Here is a 22,726-nt window from a genome sequence, read left to right as displayed (position 1 = left end):
GTATGCTAACACAAAGGCATTTATTTTAATCTAGGTAAATTAATTAAACATGCTTAGAAAATGCAGACTGCACACTTTTTTCACATCAGCATGTATGCATACACATTAGAGACTTTTCTGCTTCTCCCTCACAGAGTGAGGGTGTAAACAGGGCTAAGTAAGACAAGGGCAAACAAACATTGGCGTAAGTCTTTAATGGAGTTATTACAACCAGCTCCCTCTAATGATTTATAATCACATAATATCCTGGCCCCCAGGATTCACTCCAGGAGATACTAGCAGCGTTCTCTTGGAGTAATCAACAAGCTTTCTACCTTCCACCAGACTTCATGATAGCCAGTTTCACTGGGTGGAGATCTGTTGCCTAAGGTTTTATAATGAACACTCTTGTGCCTTTTCTGCTTAGAAGAACTTCTAATTTATGTATTCATTCCTTTTTGTCTTGACTACAAAGGCAGAACGTGTCCCAGTTCTTTATATACAGTTTTTCTTTCAGCTGTTGGGCCCACTTCCCAGGCAAAGCCGTGTAACTTCCGTAAACCAATCCTGCCTGTACTCTCAACATGCGTCTGAAGTTTTCTTTTTCTTCTGTCAGTGTCTAGTCAGTGCGTGAGCTTTGCCGCATGTCCGTTTTTGGCCAGGAAAATTCATCATTTCTGGGCAGATTGGCAGATCTGGGAGATTATTTTAAGGGCTTTAATGAACTTCGTGTTGATTTTTTTTTTTTAAATATTTGAGAAAAGACTGATGTATGTCAAAAACCAAAAGTAGCATATATTCTCAGTGGACTTTTTTAATATTAAAGGGCGACCTCTGACAATGTTTAAATACAAGTTTTAGAGTATCCAAACAGAAGAATAGATGAAGATATTTAAAGCCTTAAAATATTTTATATTTGTAGATTGTCTGTGAAGTTGCTGGTGCTTATCGCGGATTATCTTGCCAGAGGAACCCTTCTGTTCACGGCTTGTCTGTGTGAATACTCTAGGCTTCTACTGTTGAAACTGTTAAATACTGTGAGATATTTCTTTTCAGTTGATGAGTTTTTAGTAATTCAAGTTTACAAAAAAATTGAAATGCTGATTAGTTGTGTTTGCAAGTTCTAATTATCTTCATGCTACAAAAACAAAAACATTAAAATGAGATTTGCTCTTATTAGGTACTTCATTTCAGTGCTTTCACTTTTACCTAAGGGTAGATTATTAGTAATTGTTGTCTTAATAGCTATTGATGATTTTATTAGTGTAATCAGCAATCATGGACTAAAGAATTATTAGTTTTTAACAGTCAGACTAACAAACAAGGATAATGTTTAAAGCGACAGTTGGATTTGTATTGCCGTTAGATCTCTTTGGGCCTTTTGTTTCAGTATTAGCTATAAAGTTTTGTGTTGTACAGAAAGTCAGGCAAAGGAACAAAGTTTAGATTTAATCAAAGATCAGTTCTGTTGACTTGTGACTGACACTACAGCTGTTCTGATTACTCCAGTCACACGTGCAGTACATATCTGTGTGAATGACTTCTGAGGTCTTGCACTGTTATTCAGGCTCAGCTTACAACACATTAGCAGATTCATGCGGTACTCTGTTTTTTTAGCCGCGGTCCTAACAGAGTTCCTATTCTCTGGTAAATCCATTGCTCACCGTGTCTTCTAGTTTCAGGGCTCCGAATCTCCCGATTAAAAATGTTAAGTTGGTAAGTCGGTGTGCCAACATCAGCACGCTCCTGTTAATAAATGATTGCAGTACATACTGAATCAACATTTGCTAACTCCTGCTGTTTACTATGTATACCTTTGGCACAAAAATGCCTCAAAGGATGAATTAAGTTCTCTTATCTCATTTTTCCAGGTTGGAACATTATTTAGGCTGCCACTCTAAAGTGTTTCTGTCTTCTTAAATTATAGCTCTCAACTGGATCCTTTGAGTTTCACTTATTCATAATATTATTGATGCTGAAACGTAAATATAAATAGGTTCAATTAAGAGTCTGTAAAGGATTTGTACTAAGCAGAAAACAAATTAGACGATTAAATTGATTCAGATTTGGCAGAAAGTCTCAACCGACAGTCTCAATGAAAACGGGACACATTAGCACAGTGCCTTGATGTCCTTTCCAGGTCCTGTATATACAGTATTCCATGTTTTTAATTCTTCTGTTTTCTCCTGTCTTATGCTTAGTGTATATTTACCACTCCTAAAAGGTTGATTCTGCTCATCTGTACGTAGTGTTTATATTTACCACTAATTTTTTACTATTTAAATCTTTATGTGTTCACAAAAAGATGCACTCATACCTTTTCATTGACAAAACAGTCCCTTTTATTGTGCTCGGCTACTAGAAAAACGATCTAAGTTTAAAGTCCTGATTAAAGTGGCCAGACGTAAAGGCTGAGGATTATGCAGTATAGAGTTAGAGCCTTTTTATAGGATTGGCCATTGGTTTATTTTCAAAAATATGGAAGGGGTGGAGTAGATTGAGGTGTTTTTTAATAGGTCAGCACCTCCTCCTGCTTAGTCTACATTTACATAAATGAATGTGAGGAAACTGCGGTTCAGTTTTTGTCTGTGCTGCTTGGCTCAGAGTTACACTGTTCTATGGTCACTGACTGCTAAGAAGGAACACCAGTAGCTACCAACCTGTGAATACTTACAAATTTACTGGTGTGAATGCATAACTCCGTTGCTGCCAGGATTTCTACTCAGGTATCTGTGATTGTGGAGTGCATACTGCTTTTCTCCAGGATTTGTTATTTTACAGTGGGACAGAAATTACTGTGAAAAACCATTTCAGCAGCACTGGGTATCCTGGTTGATTAAAAAATTATCCAATTCATTTTTTTTTCTCTTAAAAGAAAAATGATTTTCTTTATGAGAAATTCACTTTATGTTCATGATTAAACAGTTTTGGCTTGATTTTTTTTTTTAACCACGTTACCTCAACATATATTTAACTCTACATATTTTCTTCAAAATTTACACCAGGTTGCAGAACTTTCTGTCAAAATGAATGCTCAACTAAGGCTCCATCTTAAAGGAAGTGCATTATATCCTAGATTATCTTACATCATTTCAGATGTATGTATTAATCTGTAACCAAAATGCTGGCAGTGAAGTTCTATATTACTATATTCCACTTCTTTATGTAATGCAAAGGTTGGACACTGAAACTCATGATGTCATTTTGAGGAAAATAAATCATAAACAACTTTATGTTGTTTTTACATGTTTTTTTCATATGTAACATAGCTGCTGTATTAAATTATTTCAAACATGTGTTGACTTATATCACTATTTTTGCATTCTTCTGATCACATTAGGCAGTGTCCCAGTCTATAGCTTAAGAATTGGATACGCCCAAGTGTGATTGGCTGGTTGCTTTTCATGCTTTATTAGTTGAAAACCAATCAATTGATTGGTATGTCTGAAAAACATAAGAAGTAACATAAAGGAACTGTTATTCCAGGTAAAGCAAACTTACAGTATTGAAGTGATATAGGGACTTCTGATTGTGGTAAATATATATGTATTCAATTTAAAGCTCTGGCAAAAGGAAACTAAATGAAATGATAGAGTCATCAAAGTTACGACAGTCAGGGCATGTGCAATACTGGGGTTTGTGCAATATAATTGATGTGTTTCCGTTATTGTTATCTATACTGTCCTCTGTGTCCACTCTTCTTGTCATTTGTTTGTTCTAGTATAATGTGATGACTGTTTTTATCCTTGACCTGTAAATAGTGTCTCTGTATGTTTTTACTAACTTGTGTTTAACACCAACCTGCCAGAGGGTCTGCAGATGGAAATTAGCCCAAGGCTATAATCTGGCATATTTACATTTATTAAAATGTTCATTAATATGTATTGCCCCTCTTTCTAAAAATAAATAAATAAAATAAAAATAAATAAAGTTACTTATTGCACAAGTGGAACTATTTATGTTGTGTTGCCATGTGAAGTGCTGTCATTCTTATTTCTTGGTCAGCTGTATCAAATGACACTGATCAGCAGTGGCTGACGGAACGTGGAATATCCTGTTGCATCCTTTACTCATTTGGCAAAGCCCCATTGGCAGTGTTTGTATCAGCTCAATCTATAAACAAGGCCACTTAATCAGTCAGCTCACTGGGCCTAGATATAAAGCCCCTTAGGTTGAAGTCCCTGCTAAGCCTCTTTAAATCATGACTTAAGCTCTCTGTTGACTTCCTTGTTTATGTTGGTTGGCGTCAGAGGCGAATTTAGACATCAGAGCACTGCAGTGTTATATTCTCCTAACTTTTCTATTGACAACAGTACAGGATAGAATGAAAACTGGTTTTATGTCCAGTGTTGTCATTGTCGTGATGTTACAGTGCGCTCACACAGAGGCTGATTTGTCATCAGTAGCCTGTTGAGACTTTCGTTGCTGCAGCAGAAAGAAGATAAGGAGGTGATTTGACACAAATCAGTGATGCATATTTAAAACACCCTTTAAATGAAATACAGCAAAAGTTCAAACTGTTCTGATAATGCAGGGACGTTGCTGTGACTTATAAAGTGAATGTTTATTTTTATTTATTCTCTAAATAGCGTCACAAACGTTAGCTAATGTAGCCTTAATCACTAGAGATTAGTAGCTATTTTTAACCTTCTGACCTTCCACTACTCTGCTGGTATATTGTGCGTTGCCAGCCAAGAAACTGATGTAGGCTATTATTTTAGTTTGTTAAAATTTCTATTCCCATTCTGGTTGAGTTGGGCTTCAGTGTTTGTTTATATTACAGCTCCAGATCCAGGTGACAGCGAGTCAAAATTATATTACCTGGCTATGTCTAACAACAGGGTAACGGCACAAAGACTGAGAGAGAACCATAGAGAGGAAGAGAAAGGGAGAGAGCAGGATGAAGACAGCAAAAAGAAACAGGTGGAGTGGACATGTAGTCAAATTCACCAAAAATCATAATGCAGTAGCTTCTGTCTTACCCACATTTTTTATGTATTTCATGGATTCTCTGCCCTTTCCACTTGCACACGTAAAAAATTATATGAGACATTCTAAACAGAAAATATTCATTATGAATGGTAGCATTTTACACGATTCATACCACTCTAAACATGGAAGTGATGGACTACAAAACTGTTCTCCACTCCCAAAATTGGGGTACATGATGCTCTCTGCTAAATCTGCATAATAAAGGGAGGGTTTGTACTGTATGTACAGGTCTAATTTTCCTGTGTCTGTGCTAAATAATACTACTTTAAGTGCTTGATGATTGGGTGAACTGCATCTGTGTGGTTAAGAGACTGAAATTATGTTGTGCATGTTTCTCATCTTATCTGCTTTGCTACAAATAGTTGTTTACTTCTTTAATGACTGAGCCTTTGCTTTGGGTTTGGTAACTAAAGGCCCCACCCTAAAATGATTAAAATATCTACACTACAATAGCTCATCCAGTTAATTACATTGCTTTTGAAGGTAACATTGTGATGTGTATCCAACTGAATCGAGGTGGTTTGGAAATGAGCTCCCCCCCACCCCCCCAAAAGAGTTTGAACCTCGAATCCCCTCTGGTTACCATGGTGACATGACATCTATGACATCTGTACCCAGTTCACTCTCTCACCTCCTGCTCCTTAGATCAGTTTCATTGTCTCTGTGGTGCTCATTCCATTATTAGCAACACTGGTAATAATCCACCGCAAATATTATTAAGGCAGCTGTAAGATGTTTGCTGTTGTGCTCAGAAAACTGCAAATCTCAGAAGATCATAACCGTCAATTCTATTCTCTCAGCTTCTACATACTATGAAAAGTTTAAGTGTTATTACATGAAGATGCATTTTTGTAATTGCATCCTGCATTTTCAAATTAGCTTTGAGAACCTGCTCTGTGCCTGGAAGTCTTGGCTAAACAATATTAAATCTTGTGGCTGTGGTTAAAGCTCTTGTTGAAGATTCAGCTCTGCTCTCTCCCTGGGTGGTATCATGTTATCCTTGGTAACGCACAGTAAAACAGTCAAAGGTTTGGAGATTGAGTTATGCAATCAGTCAACATCATCTATTTTATTGGGATAATTTACTGCCTCTTTAAAGTTATTTGTTGCCTTGACATTCACGTTTACCTTTGATTTGCATTAAGCACAGTTAAATGGTTATATGCCAAATAGTGGTGTATTCAATAGTAGCTCCCTACCCAACTAATTGCATTTACTTGTTGTTTACTGTGGTTGTAGAGAGCATGTGGTGTACTTTTGTCAGTGATATACAGTTTCATTACTTAGCATGATTATCTTCCAGAAGTCATTGCTAAGGATTGTATCAGTGGCTTTATCAGTATAAGAACCTTCAGCATATCATCAGAGCTATAAAATGTATATATAGCTAGTGTAATGCAGGTGTTATAGAATTTGACTTGCCCAAGGGGAAACTCATTTTGTGAACAGATTGGGCTTGAATTGAGCCCTTGTTGTAGCAACAACATTGGAAACATTTATTATTTTGCACATTTGTGATTTAATTGATCAAATGCCGAACCTTCCAAGATTTGTAATTAATGCGTTTTGTACTGGCTGCTGAAGGTGTCATCAACAAAGGTGATGTGAAGAGTGACGTGGCAGGTGTGAATCAAATTTTATCATTGTAAGAGGCTGGGACTTCCTCTACATTGAGGTACTTTTTTCTTTGATGCTGAAGTATCACAAATATCACATTTCTAACCGAAGTATTGCGGCGTTATAATTTGTGATCAATTTGTGGGTTCAAAGATACAGAAATATATTTGTATTTATTTACTTACAGAAGTCTTTTTTGTGTGTTATACGCGGTTCTTATCTTAATGCAGCAAGGTGCCCAAGATTAGTGTTTGACACCTGAACTATCCATTGTTTTAAACAAAGGTTTACATTCACAGCATTTCATGCTATCATTAATGAGACACGTCTTTCCTTTTGGCTTTTTAAGGAACAGAAAGATGTTTATGCTGTACTTCTGAATACTTGCAAGTAGAAAGTTTGTTTTTTATCTCAACTAATGGGCCATTTAAAAGTCCCTGCTGTGAAAATTACTTTTAAACAGGTGTGTCTTTGAGGTTGAGCTGTTGCATTTCATAATTTCCTTTAAATTTCACAGTGTTTAGACAGATTTGCTTTTGGATAAAAATTAAGATGATGTTTGGCTGTCATTACTTTTTGCCTTAGCAAAGGTTATTTATCATGCACCACAAGGTTCTTTTTTTGTATACACGTACATCTTACTATCTTTAAATGCTTTGTGGATATTTAAAAATATGAAATACAGCTTGAAATGATTAGTGGACCCACTACAATAGCAACTACCTTTTAAGTGGAGTAATGACAATGACTAGTGCAGTGATTAGTACACGGATTTATAGACATTGAAGGTTAGCTGGTATTAATAACAATAAATAAATTCATGTAATTATAAATGAACATTTAGAGGATAGCGGCCACTCTGACACCAGTGTTGTTAAGATTTATGAGGCCATTTTATTGTTCTGTTTAATGTATTAGTCTCATTAAATCAAACACTCCTTAAAGATTGACTTTTACTTGGACAGCAGACATTATGGTAACTAAAATGCAATCAAGAATAAAACGAGCCTTGACACTAGACAAACCCTAAAATCACAGCACTATCAGGTTAAAGAATGATCCCTCTTAAGAATAATAATTTCATATTCAGTATTAACTTTTATAATCTTATTTTTCTTGACAATTTACAGAAGCCTTTTTGTGCATAGTGGTGAATCCTAAAAATTTTGATTGATATTCCAAATTCCCAGTAAGAAAAATTATTTGGTCAGGGGCCTGATCTGTCAAACACCAAAATGCAAGATATATTATTGTTACATTGTCAGCATTTAATCTTCCAGTTGTTTGAATAAATGAATGATTGATGCAAAGTAAATTAATCAATTCACTAATCTCAGTGTGGTTGAGTGCCTTGAAATTAAAATAAAACACCTTAAAATAATAAACATGTTATGCAGAAAGGCAGAGTTCCTGGTAATAACTATAGCACTTCAAAAACTGGAGCCTAATAACCTCTGCGTGAGTAAAATATCATGTTTGAATGCTTTGAAAATCCTTGCCAAAATCAAATTACTGCATTAAATCAAAGATGATTAATACAACAACTTAAATATGTGAGGTGGGCTTAAAAGAGTGAACAGAACACACAGAAAATACTGTATTAGACTTGTTAAATATGTATTGTGTTTACAAGTAGATATTGGATTATTTAAAGGGTATTAAAGATTTATGGGATAAAAAGCCACATGTGCTTGATCATTTCTTTCTTACATTTTACTCTGTGTGTCATTTTTTATGGAGAAATCATTTTTAAATAGATAATAAAGTAAAAGACAAAGCCAAGGGACTTGACTATGATGATCAAAGGAATATGTTTGTTTCCAGTGGTTAATGAGGTCTTCTTCCAGTTTCTGTGTTCTGTCAAAAGTTTGAGGGCTTTTTTTCCCCATTAATTCTCCGCTGACTAATTTTGTTGTTATAAATTAAAGGTGATCAGCTGTTATCTCCTTGATTGCTTTTGCAACCAAAATAACAATTTCGCTGACATTCTGCAGAGTTAGATTGTGATTGTGATTATTATATTATGTTATTATGATTACTAATATATATAATATAATAAAATGTATTTTAGAAAATATGTTTTTTAAATAAATAAATGTTTTTACTTCTCAAAAGCATTACAATATGTTTGAGGATTCACTTTGCAATATTTTAATATTTCTATCATATGTTTAAAATGACCTGTATGTCATTCATTATGTTACTGTGTTGTAAGGTATTTTGCCTTGGTTTGGGGAATTATTTTGTTCTGCCTATGAAAGTGAGGTATTTTGTGAATGCACTGCATTCTAGTCCAAATTGGTTCCAACAAATAAGATCAGCTGGTCAACAGAAGAGTCAGTTCTGGTGTAAAAATAAATCACTTTGTCTATATTGATTTTTTGTGTGTGTTTGTTTAATTGTCCTGCACTTCTGATAGCTTTCACCAATAATTCAACACAATGTTCCAGCAGGCAACAAATCAAGCTCAGCTGCAATCTTGGCAGATCAGCTCATCTGAGTGTCAGCTCACATCAGCTAATGGCTCAGCCAACACTTTACACATCCGGTTTGTGCTATTTTTAAGCTACTGGAGTCCGTCTGCACATTTGTTAGCTGCTTTGCAACCCACCTCCACCTCACTTCCTTCTTTAATGCTGTTTCTGACTAAATCAATGTCATACCAGTTGTCACTGGAGTCTACTGTGCTTGGTCTGGGTCTTGAGACCCAGAGCTGCAGCTCTCCATACTCGTTTCCATGTATGTGTGGGGAGGTCCCAAAACTAGAGTCCTGGTGCCAAATAGAATTTACTGGAGAAACGGAGCATTCTTTCGACCGTATTGATCCTGACTGAACCAACGTTACAACACAAGCTGTTTTATCTGGACACATAACCCTGTTTTACAAAAGCTTTGAACCAGTGATGTTGGCACTTTATTAATTGTCACACAGGAAGAAGCCTAAAGAAGATGAGAAGCTAATACAGATAACAAAATTTACATTAAAAAAACTGTGTCCTGTCTCACATCCCATCTAGCTTTTCACACTCTCATGATGACCCTTATAAATACTGCTTATCTGAACAGTTTTTTATGTTTTAGTTGTAGCTTAGAGGGCAGAGGAGTTGATGTTTGGCACACAGCAAACTGGAGTAATGAACAAATGCAATGCTTTTCTTTAACTTTGTTAAATAAAAAAACACACACTTTGAAATAAGAATGAAGTCACTCGAATTGAATTGCAAGAGTTTTTTTCCTTGTTATTTTGTTTGCATCTTTTCTGCATGCCCCTCACAGCAGACCATGACCTGTACAGCCCGTCCATATCTGCCTCTGTTGCATAGTCACAATAAGCCATTTCCTTTTTAAACAATGTAGCCCAGGAAAAAAAATCAAAACACAACTGTGGTTTGCTTTGTACTCCCACGCATGATGTTTTTTTTGTTCTTTTACGCACATTAAACTTCACACTGAGTTGCACCTAGAATGGGCAGCATGCCTGTGAACATTTCATGTTCACTTATTCAGATTTGTGTTATTTTTTACTCACATTATTTTCATTCTTATTAAAATTTTCAGAACTTGGCAGAGGACGCCGTGTGAGAGGACGCATTGTGTGTTTACATGTTTACACTTGGTGTTTTAAAGCATTAGGTCTTCATCCAGTTAATCGTATTATTAATCGTTCATTATTGAATATTTTTGGTCCAGTTTTGCATTAAAATCTGTCTGTCATACATGCGAGTTCTGTGCAGTCCTGAAACAACACTGTTTTTAAAGGCAGCGAAAGCTTTAAGTGCAATTGGGATGTTTGTGCATAAGAGAGCCGAGAGCTATTGGTGTTATGTGCACTATAAGGTAACCTACACTAAAGTCAGTATGATTAACATTTAGTTGACAAAGACAAACAGACACTGTATAGACATATATTGCCACTCACATGTTTAATAATCCTGCTGTTGCTGGATTATTACAAACTCTTTCACGCTATAACCAGAAGATGCTCTAGAGTACACTTTTACTCAACCACCAAACAAAGTCAACTTTTAATGGTGAAATTAAAAATCAATGGAAATCACAGTATGAGTGGGGTTTCTTTTTTGCATTTGCCCCAAAATAATGTTTAAAAATCTTCTTTTTCTTGCTTCTTCTTCCGAATCCCTGAAGAAAAAACAGAGAGTGATTCATCTTTTTACACTTTCTATAATGGTTCATGATGATTACTAAAAAGCGGTTTTGCCTGGGGAAAGGAGGAGTTTTGTGATTAGTCTGGTTTGCTTGGTAGCCAGATTACTCAGGCTATTTGAGTGGATTTACATGTCATTATACTAGAAGTGGGGCTTGGCCCAACTTAGAAAGATTAACTTTTGTATTCCTGCGTTTCATCCTGATCCTGATTTGGATGCTGAAGTTTTTGGACACCATTACAAGACTGGACTTTTTGCAGGACATTGTCTTATAGTACATATAAAGATAATAATATGGTAGAAAAGTGAGAAGATATTGTCTTGATGTTATCAGAAACCCAACACAAAACACATGCAGAAATCCGTCTCGGTCAAGTAACGTAATTTTTGTGTGATGTAGATGGAATTTTCAGCCTTGGCAGTGAATCACAGTCCCTGATTGCAATTTTACTGATGTCGTCCCCTTTCACCGTAACAGCACACCAGATTTAAATTTGAAATCACTGCAGCAGTAAACAGTTTTATTGAAGAAACCACCAACAATACACTATCACAAGATGGCTTTTTATCAGCATGCAGAACATACTTTAACACCATTTTGCTACTGTGGAAGCTGTGTCACCGTGTTGATCAGATGAATGGGTTGTAAATTAAAATGTTTGTCAGTCAAATTGTTGGGACCCCAGAAAGCCTGTGCTGGCCCTGGGTAAATGCATTATGCTATAAGAGGATTTGGCAGAGAATACAATCTGAATTGTTTGTTTTCCTCCTTCTCTCAGGCCTTTAGCTGCAATTTTATTATCTGAGGGAATTTTGTTCTCTCCAACAGTTGGATTTGGTATGCTATGTCAACAAGAGCCTCCGTTGATTGAATCGGTAACTGCACAGAGAGAGAGAGGGAGAAAATTGTTTATCAGCTTGATTCAATGATACAGAATAGAACTTTCACTTTGGATTGAAATGTTTCTTGCTTCTGTGTTTTGGGGCTTGTCTTTCTCATCACAGGGGCAGCAATCAAGTACCAGTTTAGAGGCACTGCAGATTAAGCTGGTGTCACTGAGGTTGAACCTCACGGATAAATAAGAAATTGCCTACAAGAAACTCCATTTGCAAAGAATAATAGGTCAAGTAGAGTACTAGTGGTAGTGTGGGTTAAAATAAAAGTGTATAGATTGGTGGTTACTGAAGAGTTCTTTCTAGTTATACAGGGTGGGCCATTTATATGGATACACCGTAATAAAATGGGAATGGTTGGTGATATTAAAGTCCTGTTTGTGGCGCATTAGTATATGTGAGGGGGCAAACTCCTCAAGATGGGTGGTGACCATGGTGGCCGTTTAGAAGTCGGCCATCTTGGATACAACTTTTGTTTTTTCAATAGGAAGAACATCAAACTTATTGGTAATGTCACAAGAAAAACAATGGCTTGGTTTCAACGTAACTTTATTCTTTCATGAGTTATTTGCAAGTTTCTCTTTGTTCACAGCCATTGACATGTTGAAGAGGTTAACACGTGAGGAGCGGATCGAAATTGTGTTGATATCTGGTGAACGCAGTAACCGGGTCATTGCAGCAGATTTCAATGCAAGACACCCTACGAGACCACCCATCTCCCATGCTACAGTTAGCAAACTGCTTGCTAAGTTTCGTGAAACTGGTTCAGTGTTGGATTTGCCAAAATGTGGATGCAAGAAAACTGTCACTAATGAAGAAACATCAGTGGCTGTCCTAGCTTCATTCAGCAAGAGCCCACAGCGTAGCACTCGCCGCATGTCACTGGAGAGTGGCATTAGTCGAACATCCCTTCGGCTGATATTAGCTACTCACAAATGGCACCCTTGCAAACTCCAGCTACTGCAGCATCTCAACGAGGATGACCCAGATCGGCGCACAGAATTTGCAGAATGGGCAAAACAAAAATTGGAACAGGACCCTCAGTTCACGCAGAAGATTTTGTTCAGTGATGAGGCAAACTTTTATGTGAATGGTGAAGTTAACAAACAAAACCACCACTATTGGTCTGACACTAACCCACATTGGATGGATCCCTCCAAGACTGTTGGAACAACAAAAGTGATGGTTTGGTGTGGTATATGGGGTACAACGATAGTGGGTCCATTCTTCATCAATGGAAACCTCAAGGCCACTGGATATTTGAAATTGCTACATGATGATGTGTTTCCCTCTTTATGCACTGAAGCTGGCACGTTCCCTGAGTTTTTCCAGCAAGATGGTGCACCACCACATTATGGGTGCCAGGTCCGAGCATTCCTAGATGAACAGTTTCCTGGAAAGTGGATTGGTCATCGTGAGCCAGTTGAATGGCCCCTGGTCTCCCGATCTGACCCCTTAGACTTTTATCTTTGGGGTCATCTGAAGGCAATTGTCTATGGTGTGAAGATACGAGATGTGCAGCACCTGAAACTACGGTTACTGGATGCCTGTGCTGGCATTTCTCCTGCGGTGTTGCTATCAGTGTGTGAAGAGTGGGAGAAGAGGGTTGCATTGACAATCCAACACAATGGGCAGCACATTGAACACATTTTGTAAGTGGTCAGAAACTTGTAAACTAATGTGACACAAACAGGACTTTAATATCACCAACCATTCCCATTTTATTATGGTGTATCCATATAAATGGCCCACCCTGTAGAGTCATGCAGTTGTTTTAGGAATGAGGGATGTTTTTCCATTATGACTAGCTCTTGAGAAAAGTTGTAATTTTCATAAAGTCTTAAATGTTAGATTTTGAAGTGTATAATTTTATCCTTGGACCCTCCTAGATGAATAAAATTCTAATACATTTTAAAATGTGTTTACATGCAAAATTATTATGCTCATGGAAATATTATGTGTGCATTTGAAATGAAAGCAATACACTGGCAGAAAAATAGAATCTTTTCTGTTTATGTTTAACATTTAAAAATGTTTCTATTACTGTACTATTTTGTGTTTACTGTATTTACAACATTAAGTTGACTATTCTGTATTGTAAGCTGTTAAAATTGAAAATTTTAGGTGAAATTTTCTGAAAAGAAATAAAATGTCACAATTTTGATTTTTCTTTTTAAATATAAGAAAACAGTACAAAAAGTACAACTTTGATTAAAAGTAAATAAATAAATAAAGCCAGTTTCTAGTGTCATAGCTTAATCTTGGATATATTCCTATACCTATTAGCTACTAACAGATAAAAGCATACATGCCGCAGTTGATAATTTGTGTTTTTAAAAAGACTTGATAACAAGTTTTCTACCCTGACGCTGACAACATTGAATGCACAACAATCACATCAATGTGTTTGTTTATGATGCCTCAAGCAGCTCTCAGGCCCTCAGTACGCAATTTAATTAAGAAATATACTGAAAGAAAAACAAACCACAGAGTAAAAGGACCGTTGGATCACAGTTCTTATCTTTTAATTGCAGGTTATCTTTCAAGAGCACTAACTTTATCTTTGTTATGTGATTTAACAATTGTCAGGCCAAATAAGAGATGTGTTCACTGCTCCATGTTTAAACATGCAATTGCTGCTGATTTAAAGAGCATATAATGCAAATTATGCTAATTTACAAACCCAGGATTTCTAGTCTTGGACATACTAAACTAGCTTTGCATGATTTATATTCATGGATCCAGGCATTTTTTTCACCCCGCTCATTTTAAATATTAGCATCCAGCAATGGAACAACATATGTAACAAACAAACACAAATCTTGCCTAATGCTTTGTCTCGATGTTTTAATATGTTTTTTTTCCCCCCAATATAAGCAGTTGAGTAATCCCATCTGCTTAATACCCCGTCAATGATGATGTTGCACTATGCAAATTTGGAAAGACAGTCAGAGGAAGCGGATATTGTGATGCATTAAATAAGACTATCAACTGTTAGGCAGCAGTATTTAGGGGTAAAGCTAAAGCTGAACTCTACTAACTGAATTACAGTCTTTGCTTTACACTTTGCCATTATAATTTGTGCCCTGCCAGTAATTGCTCCCAAGCAGGTATTTCTCCGTCTTATTAGAACTGGGAAAGGAGAGTTAATAGTTTTCTGCCTTCCGGCCCAAAACCCGTCCAGGCTAAGTCTTAAAACCTTTATATCAGATTGCTGTTGGGTGTGTAGAAAATGCATTCAGTCCACATTGCCTGAAACTTGTTGTAAGCATTCATACTGTCCTTGCCAAATTGTCTGGACCCTCTGTGTAAGAAGCATTCAAATGTGGAAAGCAGAGCAAATGAGGCTTAACTGGAGCACTCCAATGTGAAGGCCTTCAAATTATCCAGTTTTTTTCAACAGCCCCATGGGATAGGGGAAGGCATTTGTTATCAGAGAAGGATAATTCTGTAGGCACTACCACCACCCACTATGACCTCTCTAATAAACATAAAGTAGAATTATTCCCTTGCTGACATGGACAGAAAAAGCTTTGAAAAAGTATCTGCCATTAATACCAGGAATACAAAGTTTGAGGGTTTAGAAATATTTAAAAGTGAAGTTGTATTTCTGATTCTCCACTATTTCTATGTCAGCAGCCAAATTGTAGCATGTTTGTGCCCATTTTCCCTACTTTATACAAAAAGTTAGATTCCCTTGACTTGCATCCTTCCAATAAAACAGCGTTTGGATGGCACTGGGGTGGATTTGATTGACTCAGCAGAGACTTATTCAACTACAGCCATTGTTCACCTGCTATAAATGTGGCTGTGCCTCAAGGTTCCAGCAGAACATTGCTGGCTAAGCAGCATTGTGTTAGTGAGGAAAAATTACTAAGTAAAAGCTTCTAGTGAAGATAGACTCTCTCCGTGTGAAATGAAGGTTTCCAAGGTTTTTTAAAAACCTTTTTTAGAGTAAGACATCACACCAGATTTACAAAAGGAAATGCTTTGGATGGATACATCATTAAATGATGGAAGAAGATCATATTTATTGTTGAATCTATATTAGAAATTATTGGCATTAACAGAACGCTGAATGTAAGGAGACAAAGATAAGAGAGGGGATGATACCTCTCTTATCCATAGTCAATCATATACTACACTATGACTCAGAAGAAGCAGTACCCCATTTTTCAAAGGCATGCTCCACCCTCTGCTGTGCCTCTTTATGGACAAGGAGTCATACTGCAGCACGATAATGAGCCACAACGCACCTCAAAGATCAACAAGTACCAACTGACAATTACTTTCCTCCACAGTCACCTCAAACGCCACTGAACAGTTATAATAACTGAGAAACCTAAACATCCTCACACGACTACACATTCTTTAGAATGTTTGTGAATAGTGCTGCGATAACTTTCGTTTTTAGGTTGAACGAAAGTGGAGTCGGTGCACTTCCAGACAAACAAAAGCAAACTAGAAGTATCTTGACTTGTGGCGTCAGATGTTTGGATGCCACCTAATTGCAGATTCATACAGTATGTACCATTTGCCACTTAGTCAAGACTAAATAAGCTAGATTTAGGTTTAGGGGGCAGTTATTTTTCACATACGGTGAGGGAGGTTTGGATAGCTTTTTTAATTAAATAAATGAAGTCATCATTTAAGATGGTTTGGGGGATTTTAAGAAACATCTGTTCTGTTAATATGTTCCAATGCAAAAACTGTGTAGATGACTAATAGCAAAAGCTGTTTAAGTTCGGTGTCTAACCAACGCAGAGAGACACGTGTGACCCCGTTGGAAAAGCATGTTTCAATTCAATAACCCTGGGAAACAAGTAGTGCCATTATCTAGGGATTGAAGTACTACCTAGATAATGAAACAATAAAAAAAAATAAATGAAATGAAGGGCACATACTACAGTACTTTAAAAAAAATTCCAGATGTATTTCTGCAACTGTTCCTGATATACCAAACAGAATAAACAGCTAAATAAAGGCAAATTGACCTTGAATACTTTGTGTGAACAACAGAAAATCAATTATTCTTTCTTATTTAAGATTTTTGGTTTGAATTTTTTAAATAATCTCCTCATTAACAATACTTTACTTAACTGAGCCTGTTAAAAATGGATTTTCTTCCTTTTAAGTTCAGTTTCTTTGTGCCGCTTTGCCACACACGCACACACACACACACAGATACCGAACTTTATGCTTCTGATCAACTTCTTCCTTGAGTGAGCTTAATAGAAAGTGAAATGGAATATCAAAGCTATAAAAAAAGATCTCTTTGATTTTTTTTTTCTTTTCCCCCCTGCTTGGCTTTTTTGTGCACAGGGTGTCACTGACAGCTTATTTTCAAAGCAGCTTTATTTTATGAATTTTCTTCAAGGGCTAGCCTCAGATGTTGCCTTAAAACCATCTCGTTCTACTGCCCATACATCATCTCGATACATGCTACAACATCATATCATGCATGCAAGATTAGAATTCTGGATCGTTTTCAAGCTTTTGCACTCATGCATTTAGTCAATCTCTAGTCTTGGTTTTACACTTGTTTGCTTTTCCTCTCTCCCACAGGTGAGTTTCTCTGGGTGAACGGTTCAGCGTTTGGAGGCCCCTGGGTGCTGAGTCCTTGGCTATGGGGCGGCCAAGGTCCTTGTAGCCTGGACATGGCTGTGTTCTTCCACCCCAGGCAAAGTGGGCAGTACACTGTTTGGCTTATAGTGCGAGACAAGTCCCCTCTCTCCCTCTTCTCCACCGACACTCTCCCGCGCATCACAGGGTAAGCCCATCTCATATACAAATACAATTGGGCAGAAGTGTTAGGATTCCTTTCTCTGTGGTTAATTACATTTTTGTTGATGATTTGAGGGAATTTGAAACCACCAAACTGTGTTTTGTGAAATGAAATATCTTCATTTAAGACAATGTGTGCTTGTTTGTTGTCTGACATCTCTTCTTATCAGAACATTTTATTTTGGAGCATTTACTTATTTTAAAGATTTATTTTTGCGTCCATGTTTATTCATTCATAAGATTTATAACTTTTTGCGCTTGCTGTTTCAACACTGACAGGTACAAAACTGCTTTTTGATGTTTTTCTCTTTTCTAGCATATTACCCTTTCACATATAAACAAGACACACCTTAATGGAGAAAAAATAAATGTGATAATCTGGCCAGTTATATAGAAAAGTGAAATTCCCCCTGGTACTTATTGTATTTAAACTGAATATTGGTCCATTTTATCAAAGGAAGGTTAGGCAGTACAACTGGATTTCTTTGTTTTAAGCACAATGTTAGAGCAGACGAGAGGGATATGTTTACCAGGTTTAAGTATTTTAGCAAGATTTTTACATTTGCTGTTATGCTGTGTTAACTTTGAGTTGTTCCATTATATTTACAGTTGCATGGTTAATGCTGCATTTTATTTACCTGCATGTAAGCTTAGTAAAGATGTGACACCGTTAGTGCAGTGGGCTACTGCTAGAGTGACAGTAGATAGTGATGTTTAGAGTGATCTTATGATTTTTGTAAAACTAAAGATTTGTGAAAGGAAACCATTCAGAGTTTGTCTTCATTACATTTTTCACAAGTGTCATAACCGCGATGAAAGCTGGGTATATTTCACAGCACATATTTGTACTCACAGTAGGCACAAATGCCTTGCAACATTAACATTTCTTCAAATACATTGTAAACCATGCATGAGTGTAAGGGAACCATCACAGGCCCACATTTTCAAATGGGCCTGGCAACATTGCATTTAACTGTGAGAAAGCATGGTACACAGTGATCACTCTGGTCAAGAAATCAAGACTTTGATTTTTCCTGTTACAGATAATTTTCTTTTTTCTTTTCTTCTTCTTCTAGTTTTTAAGACCTGTTTTTTGCAGTTCAGTTTGTTACTACCATGTGTAATTTACTTTTGCAGCAGCCAGTCAAAGTTAATGCGTTAGTATTATCTTATGGTGCGAGTAATCCTTAATTAACACCAGGTCTGTGGCCCTCTCACACTGCCTTTTCAATGAAGGCTTTTCTGAGATCTGCGTTTCACACTGAGAGCAACAGGGCGACAGAGGCCATAACAATACCCGCGTCACCACTTGATACTTGGTATGTATGGTCATATCCATGGGTGGCTTTATTAACATATCTGTTCTTTTTAGGGAAAGTATCTTTAGGATATGGGAATACAAAGAGCTGAGCTCACCTTGCTGCTATAAAGTGGTTTCTTGGTGCTTGTGTGTCTAATCTCTTAAGGGGACTGGAATCATATGAATATCATGCTCTATGCATCCCTCCAGCTTTGGCTGCACGTGAATGGGAGTGTGCATTAACATGTGTGTGTGTGTTCTTAAGGGAGCAAAGCAGGGACGTGCTCATTACATGTGTGACGGATTAGGCTGTGCGTTGTGTGCGCTCTCATTTGTAGTCAGAGACTGCCATCCTCCCACACCATCCCTGCCATTGTAGACTCGCTCAGCTAAACTCCCCGCATTTCTGCTCTGATGGGAAGACTCTCTTATTATAAAAAAAAAGAGAGGGTTAAAACAAAGCAAGAAGAGCCACCCACAAACATTGTAAGAGTCAGTCAGGTTACTAATTGCAAACCTGTGCCTTTGCCTTTGAATTTCGATGCTGTGTTTTGACATGTTTGCCCAATTTGGTTGTCTGGGCATTTAGCACAAGGTTAGTCAAGTAGGAAACAAAAAAAAAAATCCCTGTACACATTAGTCAATTACCAGGGTCTTTCTAACTGCAAGGTAGCTTGAATCTTATTAGGCTTCATTATTCATTTTTTATTCATTTTTTACATTTCCCTGAAGCTGGAGACATTCAGCTCAGAATACGATAATGGAGTCTACATTAAAATGCAGTTTTAACATACAGGAAAAAAAGAAATAAAAATTAATGTACTAATGTCCATCTCATCCTAAATTCCAAGGCTTCAAAAGTAATTATTTCCATGCTAATTTGGGCATGAAATAGCATACATACATACATACATACATATATATACGTATATATGTATATATATAAATGTATATATATAAATCCCCCGCTTGCCCCTGCGGGCGGTCTATCCTTCAAGCTCGGGTCCTCTACCAGAGGCCTGGGAGCTTGAGGGTCCTGCGCAGTATCTTAGCTGTTCCCAGGACTGCGCTCTTCTGGACAGAGATCTCCGATGTTGTTCCCGGGATCTGCTGGAGCCACTCGCCTAGTTTGGGAGTCACCACACCTAATGCTCCGATTACCACTGGGACCACTGTTACCTTTACCCTCCACATTTTCTCGAGCTCTTCTCTGAGCCCTTGGTATTTCTCCAGCTTCTCGTGTTCCTTCTTTCTGATGTTGGGAACCTACATCTATCACTACGGCCGTCGTCTTCTGTTTGTCTACCACCACTATGTCCGGTTGGTTGGCCACCACCATTTTGTCCATCTATATCTGGAAGTCCCACAGGATCTTAGCTCGGTCATTCTCCACCACCCTTGGGGGCATCTCCCATTTTGACCTCGGGACTTCCAGGTTATACTGGGCACAGATGTTCCTGTACACTATGCCGGCCACTTGGTTATGGCGTTCCATGTATGCCTTGCCTGCTAGCATCTTGCACCCTGCTGTTATGTGCTGGATTGTCTCAGGGGCATCTTTACACAGCCTGCACCTGGGGTCTTGCCTGGTGTGATAGACCCCAGCCTCTATGGATCTTGTACTCAGAGCTTGTTCTTGTGCTGCCATGATTAGTGCCTCTGTGCTGTCTTTCAGTCCAGCTTTGTCCAGCCACTGGTAGGATTTCTGGATATCAGCCACCTCCTCTATCTGCCGGTGGTACATACCGTGCAGGGGCCTGTCCTTCCATGATGGTTCCTCGTCTCCCTCCTCTTTCTTGGGTTTCTGCTGCCTGAGGTATTCACTGAGCACTCGGTCAGTTGGGGCCATCTTCGTGATGTATTCTTGGATGTTCGTTGTCTCATCCTGGACTGTGGTGCTGACACTCACCAGTCCTCGGCCCCCTTCCTTCCGCTTAGCGTACAGCCTCAGGGTGCTGGACTTGGGGTGAAACCCTCCATGCATGGTAAGGAGCTTTCTTGTCTTTATGTCAGTGGCTTCTATCTCCTCCTTTGGCCAGCCTATTACCCCAGCAGGGTACCTGATCACGGGCAGGGCGTAGGTGTTGATGGCCCGGATCTTGTTCTTACCGTTCAGCTGACTCCTCAGGACTTGCCTGACCCTCTGCAGGTACTTGGTGGTTGCAGCTTTTCTAGCGGCCTCTTCATGGTTCCCATTCACCTGCGGGATCCCCAGGTACTTGTAACTGTCCTCTATGTCTGCAATGTTGCCTTCTGGTAGTTCGATCCCCTCAGTTCTGACTACCTTTCCTCTCTTTCTTACCATCCGACTACACTTCTCCAGCCCGAATGACATCCCGATGTCATTGCTGTATAGCCTGGTAGTGTGGATCAGTGAATCGATGTCTCGTTCACTCTTGGCATACAGCTTGATGTCATCCATGTAAAGGAGGTGGCTGACAACCGCTCCGTTTCGTAGTCGGTATCCGTAGCCAGTCTTGTTAATGATCTCACTGAGGGGGTTCAGGCCTTTGCAGAACAGCAGTGGGGTCAGAGCATCTCCTTGGTAGATCCCACACTTGATGGTGACTTGTGCTATGGGCTTGGAGTTGGCCTCTAGTGTTGTGCGCCACATCCCCATTGAGTTCCTGATGAAGGCTCTTAGGGTCCTGTTGATCTTGTACAATTCTAGGCATTCCAGTATCCAGCTGTGGGGCATTGAGTCATAGGCCTTCTTGTAATCAATCCAGGCTGTGCACAGGTTGGTCAGTCTGGTCTTGCAGTCTCGGCTGACTGTTCTGTCTACCAGTAGCTGGTGTTTTGCGCCTCTGGTATTCTTGCCAATCCCTTTCTGTGCCCCGCTCATGTATTGACCAATGCAGCACTACGGATGATACCTACAACCACGATTACCGACACTAACAAGCTGATCTACACTACGGCAGCAGTGATCAGTGAGATGCTTGGCTACAAGTTGAACAGCCACAAGGGGCAGTACCCTCCATGGAGAAGGAGGCTAGAGGGCAAGATCAAAGTAGCACGGAGGGAGGTTAGCCAACTAACGGAGTTGCAGAAAGGCGCGACAAAGAAGGTGCATAAGAAATACAGCAAGCTGTCCATACCTGAGGCCTTGGAAACTGCCAAGCAAAGACTCACAGCCTTGGCCACCCGCTTGAGGAGGTACACCAGAGAGAGAGAAGGCAGGAGAATAAACCAGCTGTTCTCCACAGAGCCAGCAAAGGTGTACTCTCAGTGGCAAGGGAACAATAACAGAACAGCACCACCAAGGCTGGAGACGGAGCAATACTGGAAGAGCATATGGGAGAAGGACGCAACCCATAACGGCAATGCTCAGTGGCTAGTGGATCTGAGGGCAGACCATAGCGACCTCCCTGAACAGGGTCCAGTAACCATCACAGTGGCAGACATCCAAGAAAGGGTCTCCAGTATGAAGAGTTGGACAGCACCAGGGCCTGACATGGTTCATGCCTACTGGCTGAAGAAGCTGACTGCACTCCACGAGCATCTGGCAGCACAAATGAACCAGCTGCTAGTTAATGAGAGACACCCGGAATGGCTAACCGAAGGTCGGACGGTCCTGATCCCCAAGGACCCCAAGAAGGGACCGGTCCCATCCAACTACCGACCAATAACCTGCCTCAGTACCACATGGAAGCTCCTGTCAGGCATCATATCGGCTAAGATGAACAGGCACATGGGTCAATACATGAGCGGGGCACAGAAAGGGATTGGCAAGAATACCAGAGGCGCAAAACACCAGCTACTGGTAGACAGAACAGTCAGCCGAGACTGCAAGACCAGACTGACCAACCTGTGCACAGCCTGGATTGATTACAAGAAGGCCTATGACTCAATGCCCCACAGCTGGATCCTGGAATGCCTAGAATTGTACAAGATCAACAGGACCCTAAGAGCCTTCATCAGGAACTCAATGGGGATGTGGCGTACAACACTAGAGGCCAACTCCAAGCCCATAGCACAAGTCAACATCAAG

The 22,726-nt window shown here is 38.9% G+C and overlaps 1 protein-coding gene across 1 annotated transcript in view; it reads left to right on the top strand.

Annotated features, from left to right (window-relative positions):
• The window catches only part of alk (ALK receptor tyrosine kinase), a 414,012-nt gene that overhangs the window by 240,775 nt on the left and 150,511 nt on the right, over positions 1-22,726 (top strand). Inside the window, exon 4 of the mRNA XM_031757275.2 lies at positions 17,214-17,418. Coding sequence (XP_031613135.2) covers positions 17,214-17,418 — 205 coding nt within the window. The remainder of the gene's footprint in view (positions 1-17,213; positions 17,419-22,726) is intronic.

This window comes from Oreochromis aureus, linkage group 19 (assembly GCF_013358895.1).
Source record: "Oreochromis aureus strain Israel breed Guangdong linkage group 19, ZZ_aureus, whole genome shotgun sequence".
In the NCBI taxonomy this organism is placed as follows: Eukaryota; Metazoa; Chordata; class Actinopteri; order Cichliformes; family Cichlidae; genus Oreochromis; species Oreochromis aureus.
The sequence above is the reverse complement of the archived record's forward strand: the minus strand, read 5'-3'. Positions and strand labels throughout refer to the sequence as shown.